General features: G+C 42.7%; 1 protein-coding gene across 1 annotated transcript in view; it reads right to left on the bottom strand.

Annotated features, from left to right (window-relative positions):
• Positions 1-5,197: 5,197 nt before the first annotated feature.
• The window catches only part of LOC126188606 (uncharacterized), a 55,150-nt gene continuing 43,848 nt past the window's right edge, over positions 5,198-16,499 (bottom strand). Inside the window, exon 3 of the mRNA XM_049930207.1 lies at positions 5,198-5,416. Coding sequence (XP_049786164.1) covers positions 5,198-5,416 — 219 coding nt within the window. The remainder of the gene's footprint in view (positions 5,417-16,499) is intronic.

The raw sequence follows: 16,499 nt of genomic DNA, 5'->3' as shown, positions 1-16,499 counted from the left end.
GACTACATGTTACTGTAATATTGTTACGACTGTGAATATCATAGAAATGTAGGTGCCGAAACATTGGTTCTCAGGTCAAACAACGATACCTATTCATGATTCTAATGTGACAACACGTGGAAAAGTTCTGAAGTACATATTACTATCAAAAGTTTTTTTGGATATATAGCGACAGAACCTTGTACTGTCTGGAAACTGCAGATATGGATGTAACAGCACTAACACAGAGGAACACATGTGATGTGGAAATTATCGCAATCAGAAAAAAAATCATGATAGTCTACGTTTCGAATGTAGCTCTTTACAGGACGTGGAAGGTGGACAGTGGAGTACATTGGAAATGATTCGATTAGAAGCCTTTTAAATGTGATGTTACAGGAGAGTGTCGAAGATCACATGGACTGTCGAGTAAAGAATGAAGACGTTCTGCAGAAAATAAACGACAAAAGTTAAATGATAAATAACATAACATAATGAATGAGAGAAAAAGAGTGAGTGGGCACGTGTTAATAAATGTTGCTGAATACAGGAGGACTTAAGATTTGGAACGAAGAGATAGAAGAAGCCATACAAAAGTAAAATAAAGCACATAGGGAGTTCTTACAGAAACAGGAAACTAAAGAAAAATTTAATGACATCAGACATTAAGCCAAAAGGACAGTAAGACAGGCACATAGATCATCATGGGCTGCATTTACAAGTAGAGTTGAACACGACATACATGGCCGACAGGAAGCAGCATTTAAACTGATCAGACAGCTAAAAAGAACAGACAAAGGTACTGCAAATATTAGTATTATTATTTCAGAAGGCTAGATAAATCCCTATATGAAATATGGAATAATCCGAGTGCAGAAGAGCCAACGGAAGAGAACATAGAGGAAGGGTCAGAGTTTATAGATTTGACAGAATTAAAACAGGCATTCAAGGAAGCAAAAAACAGAGTAGCACATGGATTAACAGAATTACTGCATAATTGAAAATATATGGGGGCACAATTCTAGAACTCATAATGTTCCCTCTATGTAACATGTGTTAGTATGCTGCTGAAATACCAGAAGAATCGAGATGGGCTAAAGTTATTTCAGCGTTTAAAAAAGTAGACAATAGTAACTTACAGGGGAATAAGTCTTATGAATGCTTCTTAAAAAATTGAAGCAAAATATTCAATGAAGGCTTCGAAACATCTCTGATTCAGTTTTATTAGAACATCAATCAGGATTTCGTAAAGGAAGCCCTTGTGCGGGCGGTGTTTTAACTTTGAAATAAACTACACAAAAAAGTCAAGAATTCAGTTTGGAGGCACACCTGGCATTTATCGACTTTGAGAATGTATTGGATCTCACACACAGAAAAGTCTCTGGTGAGTAATGGAGGAAAGAGGTTTCTTCAGACACTTGATAAAAGTACGCCCAGGTTAATACAAAAATACCAAAATAAGAATAGATACTGGAAAAGAGTTGAACCTAGAAATGGATATAAACCAGGGAGTAAGTCAAAGCTGTAGTCGGTCAGCAACACTGTTTAATATATACATCGACGAGTTGGTCAGGGAATTGCACGCCAGAATACTTGAAGGTATGAGAATTAGTCCAGGCAAATTTTTAAATACGACTCTTTCTGGCCGGTCGGAGCGGCCTAGCTGTTCTAGGCGCTACAGTGTGGAACCGCGCTACCGCTACGGTCGCAGGTTCGAATCGTGCCGCGGACATGGACGTGTGTGATGTCGTAAGGTTAGTTAGGTTCAAGTAGTTCTAAGCTCTAGGGGACTGATTACCTCAGAAGTTAAGTACCATAGTGCTCAGAGCCATTTGAACCATTTTTGAAGTATTTCTGCCGACGATCAGGTAATCATACAGGACAGTGAAGATACATTACAAAAAGATTAAACAATATAAGGCCAAACTATAATCTAAAGATAACGACAAAGAATGGTCTCTTCAGGAAAATATTCCGTAAGAACTAAGATGATTATCAAACGATATAATAATAAACCAAATGTCCTTTCCAATACCTATGATGTAATATAACTTTTGAAGAATAGAGATACATAAGAAAGAAAATTAACAAAAAATGGTTCAAGTGGCTCTGAGCACTATGGGACTCAACATCTGTGGTCATCAGTCCCCTAGAACTTAGAACTACTTAAACCTAACTAACCTAAGGACATCACACACATCCATGCCCGAGGCAGGATTCGAACCTGCGACTGCAGCGGTCGCGCGGTTCCAGATTGTAGCGTCTAGAACCGCTCGGCCACTCCGGCCGGCGAAAATTAACACCTACCAACATATTGTTGCCCGATAAGAAAACTGAAGCGTAAAACGAGAAGAGAAACCTACATGAAATTTTATAAAGTCATGGAACTACCCGAAGTACTATAGGGGCTAGTTATACATTAAGTTCAAAAGACCTAATACAACTTGTAACATCAGAAATGAAATTACTTAACTCAATGAAAGGCTGCCCAAGAGAAGACAGAATAAGAAATGAAGGAATAAGGAAAGAATTGTGAGTACAGTTATTTGCTGAAAAAGTAATGCAACGAAAGCGGGGGCGGAAAAGGCAGCTACTGCATATGACATCTCAGAGAATCCCCTGACAAGCGATGGAACACAACGCATTTGGAGAAGGAGTGCGCGAAGACCGAGGGAGATGGTGAGGCCAGAACAGGCCATAAGGCCTGATGCAGGATTGGCAGAAGAAGAAGAAGAAGAAGAATCGAAGGAACACTGGAAGGAAAGAATCATAGGCTCATATCTAGGTATGACTGTATGAAGTACATTGTTGACAACGTAAGATCCAGCAGTCGTAATGAGGCAGATATTTGGCGACAGGAATCGAGAAAATGGAACTGATGACCGAAACAGCAACGTGGAATCCCATAATGCAACGGATGCACTCGGTTCATATCTAGGTTAGCTTTTCCTTTGTCTTTGCATATCACGTCAAATGGATTTCAGCTGGATTACATGAAATATAAGTTGATTCTTTTTATGTTTGGTCATAGACCGTTTGGGTTAATACTAGTTCTAGATTGACCTATCTGTAAAAAACCAAAGAAATACTGGTGTCCTTTCCATTAGGCTTGTAGCTGACGGAAATTTATAGTTCAAGTAGCGATAACGCACTACGTAAAAATGATAGGCCTATGATAACAAGGAGGTAGTACTTATCCACCGTATGTGTCAAGACAAACGGTTTTGATTTGATTATTCGTGTCAGATGAGTATATATATATTTACATAAAACTTGAATCATGGGATTGGGAAATGTTTCTGATTGATCTACAACTCCCTCTCGATTGTATCAAACTGGAATATTCGTGTTCAGTGACTCAGTTTTTAGTTTTAGTGGTGGATTGGCTGTTAGTACTTCTCTACTATTTTCTGGAAGCACATAGTAAATAAAAACTTTACTCGAAAACATTAGGGAATAACGGATCTCATGGTAATTAACTTGCAGTATCTGACAACAAAGAGGTGACTGTAAGAGTAGGTGCGTTGTTTTTGTTTTGGAAATTAGATATTCGTTAGGGCTAAGTACTCGCGTAATGGCATAGGACCAGGAAAGAGTTTCTCATACTATGCAGATGATCGGGTGTCCTTCCTTCGGTTAATTATGGGCAGCGAGGTAGAGAATAAAGTCAACTTTCTACATGCAGTAGGCAGAAGAATTAAGATTGATGTCCAATGTATTCCTAGTAATACTTCTCTGAAAATCAGTTTTAAGGAAGAGTTTTAGGGAGCTATTATTGCTGCTGAATGACAGCGCTCCCAATAAATGTTTCCTAGAAGCTCCCGGAAACGAATACTTATGTTAAGACCCTTTTACTCTTTCCAGACTTAAGCCTACAGGGCTGTACGGAGATGTGCACTCGTACAGTCCAAATAAAATGGACAGATTGTTATCATACAATCTCTGTCAGTCTGGAGACGCCTACGGGACCAACTTTCAATCACTGACGAGCAATAGTTGCTTCATTTGATGGGTGAACACAGCCTGCTCGTCACTGGCTGGCAGTTCTATAGCAGAACATACAGTCACCAGCGATCTTTATTTTACAATCATTATTGCCTACTTTGGCCCATATGAACATATACCCGTCTGCATTGAGCTTCTTCCTTCTTCTTGTAGACAGAGTAAACGGCTTGTATGGCACCAAAGTCCCATAAGGAACCTTAGCAAGGAGTCCTGTACTCTCTGATATACTCCATGTCTTCCAACCCAAGATGTTAGAGTCTGGAAAAGCTTCAAGGCCACCATAGTCTGCGTGGTTGCCCATACAACTGCCAAGGTAAGCCATGTACTGCCTCCAAAAACCGCTTGAACATCACAAGTGAACTGCATTCGTAGTCCACGAAACACATTAGGACCAACTTCTTTTTTTGCTGAACAAAGATGTTTGAGACTTTCAAGGCACTGTTAACGTGTTACAGTTGCTACCCACGCTTGGTGATGACTGCGTACTAGAACGTGTGACCTAGAAGCTCCATAAAGGCAATGCCATCGATAACATGTAGCCGTTTCTATAATTATCGGACTAAATATCTCAGATAAGCTTTCGAAAATATCTGGAAAGCTAAAAATTCTGTGTCCATGAAGCATCAATCGACACTGTTCTTCCAGCTTGTCTTGAACGAAGAAAACACTCGTGCTGCTCGTTTGGCTAAAGACGGCCCTAGACGGAGGAAGACGTCTGGCAGCTGCTTCTCCTGGTGAATAGCGACGACCTTATGTGGGTACGCTCTTCTATGACCTTTGGTTCCTTGTGAGGGATGATCGTTTCAGATGGGAGTGTCCATTGTTGGTGTACGGCAGCTGTTATCCTGAGGTCCGTAGGTAAGTGTGGCTGTCTGTGAGGCGTGGAGGATGCTATTTCTGGTGAATGGCGACAGCACAGACAAATGTGGCTATCAGCGGCGTCTCACAGCTGCTACTGCCGTCATTGCAACTGCCTCAGACGAGCCTGGACTTCAACGTCTGGCACTGCTACTCGTGGTGATGGTGACGTCCTTACATATCGGTCACATGAGACGGGCGTGGCTAGCGGTGGCGCCCAACAGCTGCTACTCCTGACGAATGACAACGGCCTCGGGCGACGCCCGGCAGCTGCTACTCTCGGTGCAAGGCGACGGCCTCAGACGAGCGTGCCCTCGAGGACGTCCGGCAGCTCGCGGGGCCGGCCCTCCAGGCCTCACATGTGCGAGCCGGCGGGGGGCGGCGGCTCGGGCAGCGCTCGCGGGGGCGGCGCCGGGGGCGGCAGCTCCGGGGGCCCGTACAGCCTCTGCAGCGCCTGCAGGCTGCTGGAGGAGACGGCGCGCTCCAGGATCTCGCCCCAGCGCTGCTCGCTCAGGCACTCCAGGTCCCGCGGCGAGCCTGGGCAGCGCGCCTTGCTGCGCCGCCGGCACCAGATCTGCGGCACAAACACACAGCCCGGTCCTGCTTCAGACACAAAGTGCGCGGTGCTCACGCCAAGACTCAGTGTCCACATTTGAGGACTGCATTTGACCCTGTTAGACGAGGTTTTTACGTCATGCTGACGGGACAGGCAACATGATCATTCTGAGAGCTTAAATGGAAAATTACTTTAATTGAGATGTAAGCTGTTATCACTGTGCCTTCACTAATGGCCATGGCAGTCAACAAAAGTGATTACGTGTGCGTTGAGACAAGCGCGGAAGACACATTGAGAATATCATCACTGTACTGCACCATACACTGTTCGGTCAGTTCACGAACCTTTCCTACAGCAGGAAGACTTGAATTAAGTTACATGGCAAGTAACACGAGACAGATATTTTGATTAGTTACCGTACAGCCAGATATGTGCTAATAGACAGTATTGCACTTCTTTGAAGATGTAGTCTTAGAACAGTAATGAAAATCGAGAGGGAAATGACGAGGAAAACATTGCGGGCATTTGACGACACATGGCCGTTGATTATCTGGTTGGGCGATTTTTGAACAACTGCCACTTCTTGGAAGAAAAGAAATCGGTCTGTCATAGGCTTTCAACACAAATCGATTTTACCAGGACACTTTCATCTACATCTACGTCCGCATGGATACTCTGCAAATCACATTTATGTGCCTGGCAGAGGGTTCATCGAATCACCTTCACAATTCTCTATTATTCCAATCTCGTATAGCGCGCGGAAAGAACGAACACCTATATCTTTCTCCCTATGTAGGTCGGTGTCAACAAAATATTTACACATTCGGAGGAGAAAGCAGGTGATTGGAATTTCGTGAGAAGATTTCGTCGCAACGAAAAACACCTTCCTTTTAATGATGTCCAGTCAAGATGCTGTTTGTAAAAAAAAAAAAAAAAAAAAAAAAAAAAAAATGTGCAAATGGCTGAGCAGTATCGGACTTAACTTATGTGGTCATCAGTCCCCTAGAACTTAGAACTACTTAAACCTAACTAACCTAAGGAGATCACACACATTCATGCCCGAGGCAGGATTTGAACCAGCGACCGTAGCGGTCGTCCGGTTCCAGGCTGTAGCACCTAGAACCGCTTGGCCAGCCCGGCCGGCCCAAATCCTGTATCATGTCAGTGACACTCTCTCCTATATTTCGCGATAATACAAAACGTGCTTCCCTTCTTTGAACTTTTTCGATGTGCTCCCTCAGACCTATCTGGTAAGGATCCCACAGCGCGCAGCAGTATTCTAAAAGAGGACGGACAAGCGTCCTTAGTAAATCTGTTACATTTTCTAAGTGTCCTGCCAATAAAACGCAGTCTCTGGTTAGCCTTCCCCACAACATTTTCTTTGTGTTTCTTCAAATTTAAGTTGCTTGTAATTGTAAGTCCTAGGTATTTAATTGAATTTACGGTCTTTATATTTGACTGATTTATCGTGTAACCTAGGTTGAACGGATTCCTTTTAGCACTCATGTGGATGACCTCACACTTTTCGTTATTTAGGGTCAACTGCAAATTTTCGCACCATTCAGATATCTAACAGAGAGTTCTTCTGTACTTCCTATGTTCACATTGGGAGAGGAGCGTGGCTACAGAAACCAATCGAGCTAACTTTTTATTTTCATGTCTTGATCGCTACATTTTCTTTATATAAGGTGACTGATTTCAACCGCACGGTCATCTTCGGGCCTAATAATAACAATTGGAAAATAATTAGGAAAGTTTAGAAGGTTACAATAGCAGACAGAATAAAATGTATGCAGTACACTACTCAGGTGAAGCAGGTAAGACAGGGCACCAAAAACACAGCCTAAGATAAAAAAAAGAATAAAAAATAAAAAAGCCGGATCACCAAGAAGGAATTATCCCAATGGGACGGAAATAAGAACGTGTGACGTGCATGTACAGACAAACGTATATTACTATTTCAAAAATATTGGATGATTTATGCACGAGAGCACAAATTGTGCAAATCAATAATGCGTTGGTCCACCTCTGGTCCTTATGCAAGTAATTATTAGGCTTGGCGTTCATTAATAGAGCTGATGGACGGTCTCCTGGAGATTATCGTGCTTAATTCTAATTGGCGCGTTACATCGTCAGAATTCCGAGATACTGGGAGGGTCCTGCCCTTAGGGGTCGATACGTTTTCAATTGGGGAGAGGTCCAGCGACCTTACTGGCCAAGGTAGGGTTTCTAAGGCACGAAGACTTGCAGTAGCACCTTTCGCCTTGTATGAGCGGGCATTTTCTTGCTGAAATGGCAGCCCAGAATGGCTTCCAAGAAGCGCAACAAAACGGTAGGCAGAATAATGTCGACGTAGCGCTGTGCTGTAAGGATGCCGCGGCTGACAACCAGAGAGATCCTGATATGAAACGAAACGGGATCCCAGACCATCAGTTTTATTTGTCGGGTCATATCGCAGGTTGGTACACCACCGCTGTCTAGGACGTCTCACGACTCGTTTCTGGCCTCGAATCATATTGCCTTCAGTTATGAGTCCCGCTTCGAGTTACCATCGAAGACGTGTTTGGGGCACCCCAGACAGCAGTGGGGAGTCGCTGGAAGGTCCACTGTGAGGATGCAAATGGGGTTTGCTTTAACTACACGCTATAACGGTCGTAAACGTTAGTTACCTTTGAGATTGGACGTGGTGAGTTGGTGTTAGTCACGAATTTCTTAAAGGCGACAAAGACGCCAAAATCAACACCTCATTGAGTTTAACCGAGGTGGTATGATACGGCTACGAGAAGCTAGCAGGAATGCAGCTACTGTACATGGTTGCTGGCAACATGTACGGTGGCAAGAAGACGGAGGTCCGGACGGCCGCGTGGCACTACCGACAAGAAATACCGTAGTGTTTGGCGTAGGGCTGCCACCACAGTGACATAACGAGCAGTTACAAATCAGTTACTTCAATGACAGCTCCGAGTCTGACACCCTGCAGCGTGTATTCACTCACCCCAAACCACCGCTATTTGCAACTTCATTGGTGTCAAGCCAGAGCTCATTGGAGAGCTGGGTGGGAGCTTGCTGTGCTTTCTGATGAAAGGTTGTTCTGCCTCGGTGCCAATGATGGCCGTATGTTGGAGGCCAGTTGAGGGCTTGCAGCCAGCCTGTCGGCGTTCTAGGCACACTGGACCAACACCTGGAGTTATGGCCTGGAGTGTGATTGCGTGTGCCAACAGGAGCACTCTGGTCATAATCCCACACATCCTAATTACAAATCTCTGCGTCACTCTGGTGATTCGACCTGTTGCGCTGTCAGTCATGAGCGGCATCCCAGGGGGTGTCTCACAGCAGGATACCGCTCCCCAACATACTACTGTTGTAATCCAACATGCTCTATAGAGTGTCGACTAGTCTCTTAGTGCCGACAGTTGTGCCCGAGCGGTTCTAGGAACCGCGCTGCTGCTACGGTCGCAGGCTCGAATCCTGCCTCGGGCATGGATGTGTGTGATTTCCTTAGGTTAGTTTGGTTTTAGTAATTCTAAGTCTAGGGGACTGATGACCTCAGGTGATAAGTCCCATAATGATTAGACCCATTTGAACCATTTTTGATACTCAGATTCCTTCCATATTCAGGCAAGCATATCCTTCGTCACGGATGCTGTGGCAGTACGGATCCGGTTGTTAAACTCTTCCAGGTTCTGTGAGAGTGGTGGTACAGCCATGTTCAAATGTATCCGAACGATCTGAATTGCATTTCACCTGATTCGCATGCAACACGCATAACGCAGCTGTCTAGCAGGTCCTCTAATCGCTCTTCGGTACAGTCGTTTGACTATTGAAAATGGTTCCAACAAGTCACCACTAGAAAACACTGCACTGTATCGCAATGACTCAAGGTATAAAATAATACCACGATACTAAAAATATCAGGGAACACCTTATCACAGATAAGACTGTCCTTAAGGCTTATAAGCTCACATTTATTACAATAAATGTATGGTTAAGAATCGGAGACCGGCCGTTGTGGCCGAGCGATTCTAGGCGCTTCAGTCCGGAACCGCGCTGCTGCTACGGTCGCAGGCTCGAATCCTGCCTCGGGCATGGAAGTGGGTGGTGTCCTTAAGTTAGTTAGGTTTAAGTAGTTCTAAGTATAGCGGACTGATGACCGCAGACGTTAAGTCCCATAGTGCTTAGAGACATTTGAACCATTTGTCACAGGCTGCTCGATCACCAGATCTGTCTCCAATCGAGCTCATATGGGACATCATCAGACGACAACCCCAGCGTCAACTAGAAACAGCGTTAACCGTCCCTGTATTCACCGACCAAGTGCAACAGGCATGGGACTCCATCCCACAAACTGACAACTGAAACCTGTCCGAAGCAATGCACGTCCGTTTGCATAGTTACTTTAAACATTTATGTATTTTACATCTGCAATGGCTTATCTCTCGCTCATAGGATCCTGTGATTTTGCAGTGTTAATTACTTCAATATGTTACCTAGATAAATATATTCTCGAAATTTCATCACTGTATATTATTTAATTTTTGGTGTGGCGATTTTTTTCCGTCAGTGTATATCAAAGAGCGGTTTTATCAAAGAGCGCTTTTCGACAGGCTGTAGCGGACGATAAGGAGAATTTCCTAACGTTCGGAAGTAAATTTTGTCGTTTATAGTCACCGAATTACAACACGTATGTTTACAAAGAAACTATATAGTTTCTGTGGCATTTGAAAGAAATTTCTAAGAGAACTTCAACGACATAACAAGTATGGACTTGATAAAATAGTATCTAGGTGACAGCACCGCAAACCACTGTCCCACCGTCAAGAGAAGAGGTTCTACAAAAGTCTGCTCTACTAAACCAGGCGTAAGCAAACACGTTAACTCAGGTACGGTTCGATTGTTTACCTGTGCGTCTCAAGCCCATTGGTCTGTTTTATGCTGTTGTAGCAATCAGGTAATTGTTGCTTGTGAAGCTATTTAGAAATTCACAATGTGTATGACAGTCGAAAAAGTTAGTATTGTTTACGGTAAATGTCGCCAAACTACTGGGTTGGTGCGTAAGTTCCTAGCGATTTTCCGTAAGGTTATTGAACTCAACAGATACAGGTAACCGAGACAAGTCATCAATAATAAATTTTCCTTCGCTGTTTACAACAGTTTGCCAACGCTGGGGTAACTTTCCGATTCGGCGACTGTAGAAATCATGTGGCTTTGAGGTGAAGAACTCTTCGAGGCGTGTTCGGAGGGCATTTTCATCCGGAAAGGAGTTTCCTTGAAGGCTGTTCGACAGAGAGCGGTATAAGGTGGATGCCGAATGACTTCGCAACCCAACGACTGTGTAGCGTTTTCCGTCAGCCTATCAGAATGCGAGCGAGCGTTGGTGTGGAGTAGCATCATTTTACGCAGTCTTCCCGGTCGTTGTTCTTGGATTCCGCCTGCAAGACGTCTCAGTTGTTGACAATAAATGTCAGGAGCGGAAAGCAATTCGTAGTACAGCACACCATCGCTGTTCCACCAGATGCATAACATTATCTTGTGTGGATGCACACAGGTTTTGGTACGGGAGTTGTTGCTTTGTTTGAGCTCAACCATTCCTTTCGTTCCCTTACATTAGCATAAAGACACCATTTCTCTTCACCGGTAGCGATATAGGGTAGGAATGGGCGGTGTTGTTCACGAGACAATCGAAGACGAGCAAGCAGAGATGTACACCCGCACATTTTTTGATTTTGGCTTAGAGCATGCGGTACCCACACCACAGAGTTTTTAACCTTCTCCATTACATGCAAATGTAACACAATGGTGTAATGATCGCAGTTCATCAAATCCGTCCGTTCTCGAGAACACTGACGTGGAATATTGTATATTAATGCGTTTAAACGGTGTTTTTCAAACCCTGAAGGTTTTCCTGAACGTAGATTGCCACTAATGTCAAAACGACCTTCCTTAAAACTAGAAAACCATTTCCTTGCCGTGCACTGTCTAGTGGCTTTATCCCCATACACGGCTGTTTCTGCTGCAGTCACCCCTCTGTTGAACATAGACAGAAGAATACGTCGGTCATGTCCCGATTTCTCCTCTTGCCACTCTGTTTTCTAGCGTCCACAGTTGAACTTTTTATCTCCAAACGACAACATGACAATATGCAAACTCAAATAAGATCAGTGAACTACAAATACGAAATGACAACCGATTAATAAACCCATATCAACCGAGATACCAACAATTAAAATAAAAACGCTACGATCTGGTGCACCAGCCTAATATTAGAGCAGCGGTGGGGTTGTATACTATAGAGTATCCCCATAGTGCTAATTACTCACGATCTGTCTTTGCAAACGCTATAAAAATGTTCTAAAATAAAATGCGCCAAACAAGAACAGCAACTGATAAAAGAAATGAAACTAGCATTTTAGCAGCAGCAGCACATAATGCAAATGTCACTAACAGGCATTTCGGAATTACGAGAGGGATCAACCAGACGAGTGTTTTGCGAACATTACATTTTATCGTATTTCATTCTCTCCACATGTCACTCCATCTACAACATCTGGCAATGACATCCAAAATTGGTTACAGTTCCCGAATGTTATCTACGAAGTTTCAAAGTGACGCACCATATCCATGCAAAATTTTATTCAAAGAATAAACATCGTTTACAAAGCATTAGCAAATCAATCTTCGCAACACGCAGAAATTGTCAACTGAAAATCAAGAAAACTGAAATAAGTGGATAAAAACATCGTTCTCGGCCTTTCAACGTTTGCTGCGTTTTGTTGATGGGAATTCAAATACACTCAAGTATCTCGAGTTCCTAAGATATGCCGCTGCCACAGTTTTTGGAGGACATCCCATAATAAACACACGAACCATACCAGAGTTACATGTTTGCTTTCATTTGGTGTCAGCGGGCAGGCGTTTGTGAACCTGTTCTCTTGAGGCGGGACAGTGGTTTGCGGCGCAGTTATCTTGGTACTATTTGATCAAGCTCCCTTCGTATTATGTCGTTGAAGATCTCTTAGATGCTTCTTCCGAATTCCACAGAAAAAAGCATACAATTCCATTAGAGGGAATGTAAACACCGTCGCTCTCTTAATTCGATGACTATAAACAACAGAAATTACTTGCGAACGTCAGAAAATTCTCCATATTGTGCGCTATAACATGGTAAAAATCGCACTCCGATATATTTATTAATTCTGGGTATATTTCTGGTGCCCTGTCTTAGCTGCCCATCCAGTATTGTCGTTACCACAGTATCTACGTCACCATTATGCACAGTCTTATATTAACGCATGAAATACACTGTGTGACAAAAGGAGTGGAACCCAGAAACGAATGGAGGAAACGAAATGGATCATGTATGCCCTTTGATTTTAAGACGTTGACCACGTCGCTATGTGTAGTTTTATTTGAAATGGGGAAAGAAAATATTTTAGTGTGTTGAACGCTGGTGCAGTTATAAAACCAATATAAGAGCCGCAGTTTGTTCTTCTTCCTTAGGAAATTCACGTGTGTGATCGTAGACTATAATGTCACTAAACAGTAATAACAAATGAAACTAGTATCTGCATGCTTTTAATATGAACTATGCTGAATAGTAATGCACATGCAAGCCGTGTCCGTTACCACTAGTATCAAACGAAACTTTACTAAGAACACCATTAGATGGAGCTCCTTCCACACAAATATGTTTAATATGGGATATCATGTGACTATACCTTTTCTCTTAGTGTATCTTTGTTTTTATTATTTTTTCTGTTCTTTGAGCTACTTAAATTTTTGGTATTGTTTCTCTATTAGGTGGCTTGAAAACTGCGCAAGGGGACGAATTTAGGTAATAGGAAAAGCATGCAATGAAGTGTTTATTTCAAAACTAAAAGCAGCTTATACAGGAAAATGACTGCTCAAGAAATTCGCAACAGCAATGGACCCATGTATAAGGAAGGCAATCTATGAAATGAAGGTGAACGTCACGCATTCAAAGTTCTTACAAAGAGGGTGTTGAGATCTGATGATAGTTAAATAATTTTTGCTTGAACAAAAATATTATAATGAGGTTAATTTGGAGACATGTATTTACATTTTAAAATTTAAGAAACAATAAAGCAAACAAAAACTCCAAAAAATTCTATTCATGATCTCAAGCGTAAAATCATCATCACATCTTTCATTTATAAATTACCCTGCACTTAAAATACCTGTTTTAATGTTTTTTAGGATTCATCAGTCCTAACACGAATAGAAATCTCCTGCATACATTTAGATTCTGAATACGTTAATATTGTGATTCATTTAAAAATCGTGTGAAAATGGTAGTATGAATGGCTAATTGCCTTTTTTGTGAAAAAGCCAACAGCAGAAGATAACTTGCTTTTGGAGACAGGCAGAAACTTATGAGAAAACTCTTTAAAAAGAAAGAGAGAAAACATCAGCTAGAAATTAAACTACGCTGCAAATCACGATACAACGTATGGCAGATTTCTTCAACAGCAATACGTTTGAAACAAGGAATATAAACAGCAGACATGCTCATAGTCGACACGGATGTCACTTTGCTAAGAGGCAAAAGTAAAACTGCTAAGAAAGGGAAAGAACATTTTAGCATATTACTGAATGATTCGGCAGTATGTAATTTACACGAATAAAATGACGACTAGCTGGTGATTTGATTGTGGAAACTAGCAGGGTATTTGCTATCGTCGGACCCTTAACTGATATGCAAGTTAGGGGGCAGAACCACGCTGTTTTGAAAATCATACTCAAGTGGGTCTGTATTGAATCTGCACAAGATATGTAACGCATTCTTATAATGGCCCACTTATAAATTCTACGTGGGATGGTAGCTTCTCATATAATTTATTCATTACATTATAAATCAAAGTTTCCCTCCAAAAGTGATGATGGGAAAGATTCTGGTGAATGTGACTGTTTAACAGAGAAATGCCGCCTAAAAGTTTACAATCACATTTATTTGTTTTAAATGGAACACAAAAGTGACCAATAATTTGTACTAGGAACAATCATATATATTATTGTGAACGAAACATCTAAGCAGTGTGTTGTACAGAACCTAGTAAAAACGACACCACGAGGAATCAAGTGTGCTTCTCTACTGCGAGAAGAGGGAGCAACGAGAAAGGTGAAATGTATAACATCAATAAACAGGTGGGAATTCGGATGCAGTACCACGATGTCACCCAAGGAGGCAAAGCGATTCTATGGATGACACCGCTGAGAAAACTCAATTTGAATTTTGAACGGCTAAGAATTCAGCAGAAAGCCTATAGGTCGGAGATGCGTGTATCTGACAGTACAGCGCAAGGCGGCGTGCTGATGGCTGCTATGCGTGGTCGGCTGCGCTGCATGGAGGTGGGGTTCCCCCCCTTGGAGAGCGATCGAAGTGAGCGCGCGAAAAGAGTGTTCGTCCAAGTGGCCGGAAAAGCGAATCTGTGTGCAGCAAGGGCGGCAAAGTACGCTACTGATTCCTGCGGCGGTCAGGAACCAACTCCCCCTCTCAATTCTCTTCCGTCCTACGCTCAGAGAGCGACAGCTCCGCAGGTGCCAGAACTCGTCTAATAGTCGCCGATAAACAAATCTTTCGCCAATCATGGCCTCACAACAAATTCGCCTGGACTCCCACTACCATACTCCAAGAACCTAGGTGCCAGTAGCATTCTTTTGCACCAAATCCCGACGGTTGCTGCAGACGTATGCTGGCATGCAAGTCGAGCAGCCCATCACAGCCCCAGCCAGAACTTTGCGCGGGAAGTTTTACGGTAGACAGTTGCCAAAGGAATATGATAACTGAAGTCTTACGTGTGACGCCGCTCTGTCGGCTATGCCGTGGATGTCAGTGACCATTCCTCCGAAACGTCCCAAACAATAGCACAGCTGTGGCGCCGAGCCGACGCGTTCCTGCCCAGCACATGAGGATTCTGCGAAAAAACTGTTGCCAACTACTGTTAAAATAGCAACCGCCTGTTGTCTTGGACTCTGAGACCCGACATCAAAAGAGAAAGCCGCCAGCGACAGGTTGGGGCTCGGTCCGCAATTCCCAATGAACGGATGTCCCTTCACCTCCTACTCGTACTATTGTGAGCGGTTCGCCTCGTCACAGCCCAAACGTTCCTGCTCGTCTAAGTGAAATGAACAGAATTACGATATGCATGCATCTTACTCCAGATCATGTAGAGGCCGGTAGATAGTATCAATTACCTCCTTGAATGCCAGTGTAATATGGTAGCGAGACGACATTAATTTGCGAGTATGTAAATTCAGATTTAAAAAAGAAATGCAAGACAGGCTGGTTTTATGACCCTCAATTAATGTATGACGAAGCCAGAGGGCTTGTCGTCTTGCATCACCCTGACCCAGTTTATTATAATTTGCAGTAATCATAAAGGAAAAGAGATACAAAAACAGTAGAATTGATGGCACAAACACGGGCATTTGTAAGCTCAACAAATTTCTTTTCATAATCAGCCCCCACAAAATTATCAGGTTCCATAAGTGCTATACACAAAAGTAGTTCACAATAAAACGTTCAAACTATAGAGGAAGTGTATTAGTGTGTATAACGTATAGACTGTGACGAATTTACTGTTAGCGGGTATATAACAATAAATTGAAGTGTCTCTTGATGACTGGGCCTGCAGTGAAACATGTGTCTTGAAAGACACTGTAAGTAATGTTCCAGTATCACTACTTAAAACATTAATTGACTGTTATCACAGCTGTTTCGGAAGATTTCCATTTTCAAGTACGTCTACGTTGTCCTGGCGTATATCTGATGTAACTGTATCTTGTGACTGTTCTCGTTATATTTCACGTGAAATTCTAAAATATCGACTTCACTTCGATTTTTGATGTTTCATACAGTGTGGCGTCATATTTTAGTGTAATGTTGTAGATATGTCTCGTAATTTTAAATAGTTCACACCATAGATTAAATGTCAAAATAATCTCATACCCTTGGGGTGACGAACTGGCCTAAAACGCTGAAGAATCAGCAATGATCAACAACGTGACGAAACAGAAGGCAACGGTAACCACTGTATTAAGGAAACATAATGCGCATCCACAGGACCTATGATCTGTAATTGAA

The sequence above is a fragment of the Schistocerca cancellata genome, chromosome 5, assembly GCF_023864275.1.
Source record: "Schistocerca cancellata isolate TAMUIC-IGC-003103 chromosome 5, iqSchCanc2.1, whole genome shotgun sequence".
In the NCBI taxonomy this organism is placed as follows: Eukaryota; Metazoa; Arthropoda; class Insecta; order Orthoptera; family Acrididae; genus Schistocerca; species Schistocerca cancellata.
This window is presented reverse-complemented; position numbering and strand designations above follow the sequence as displayed.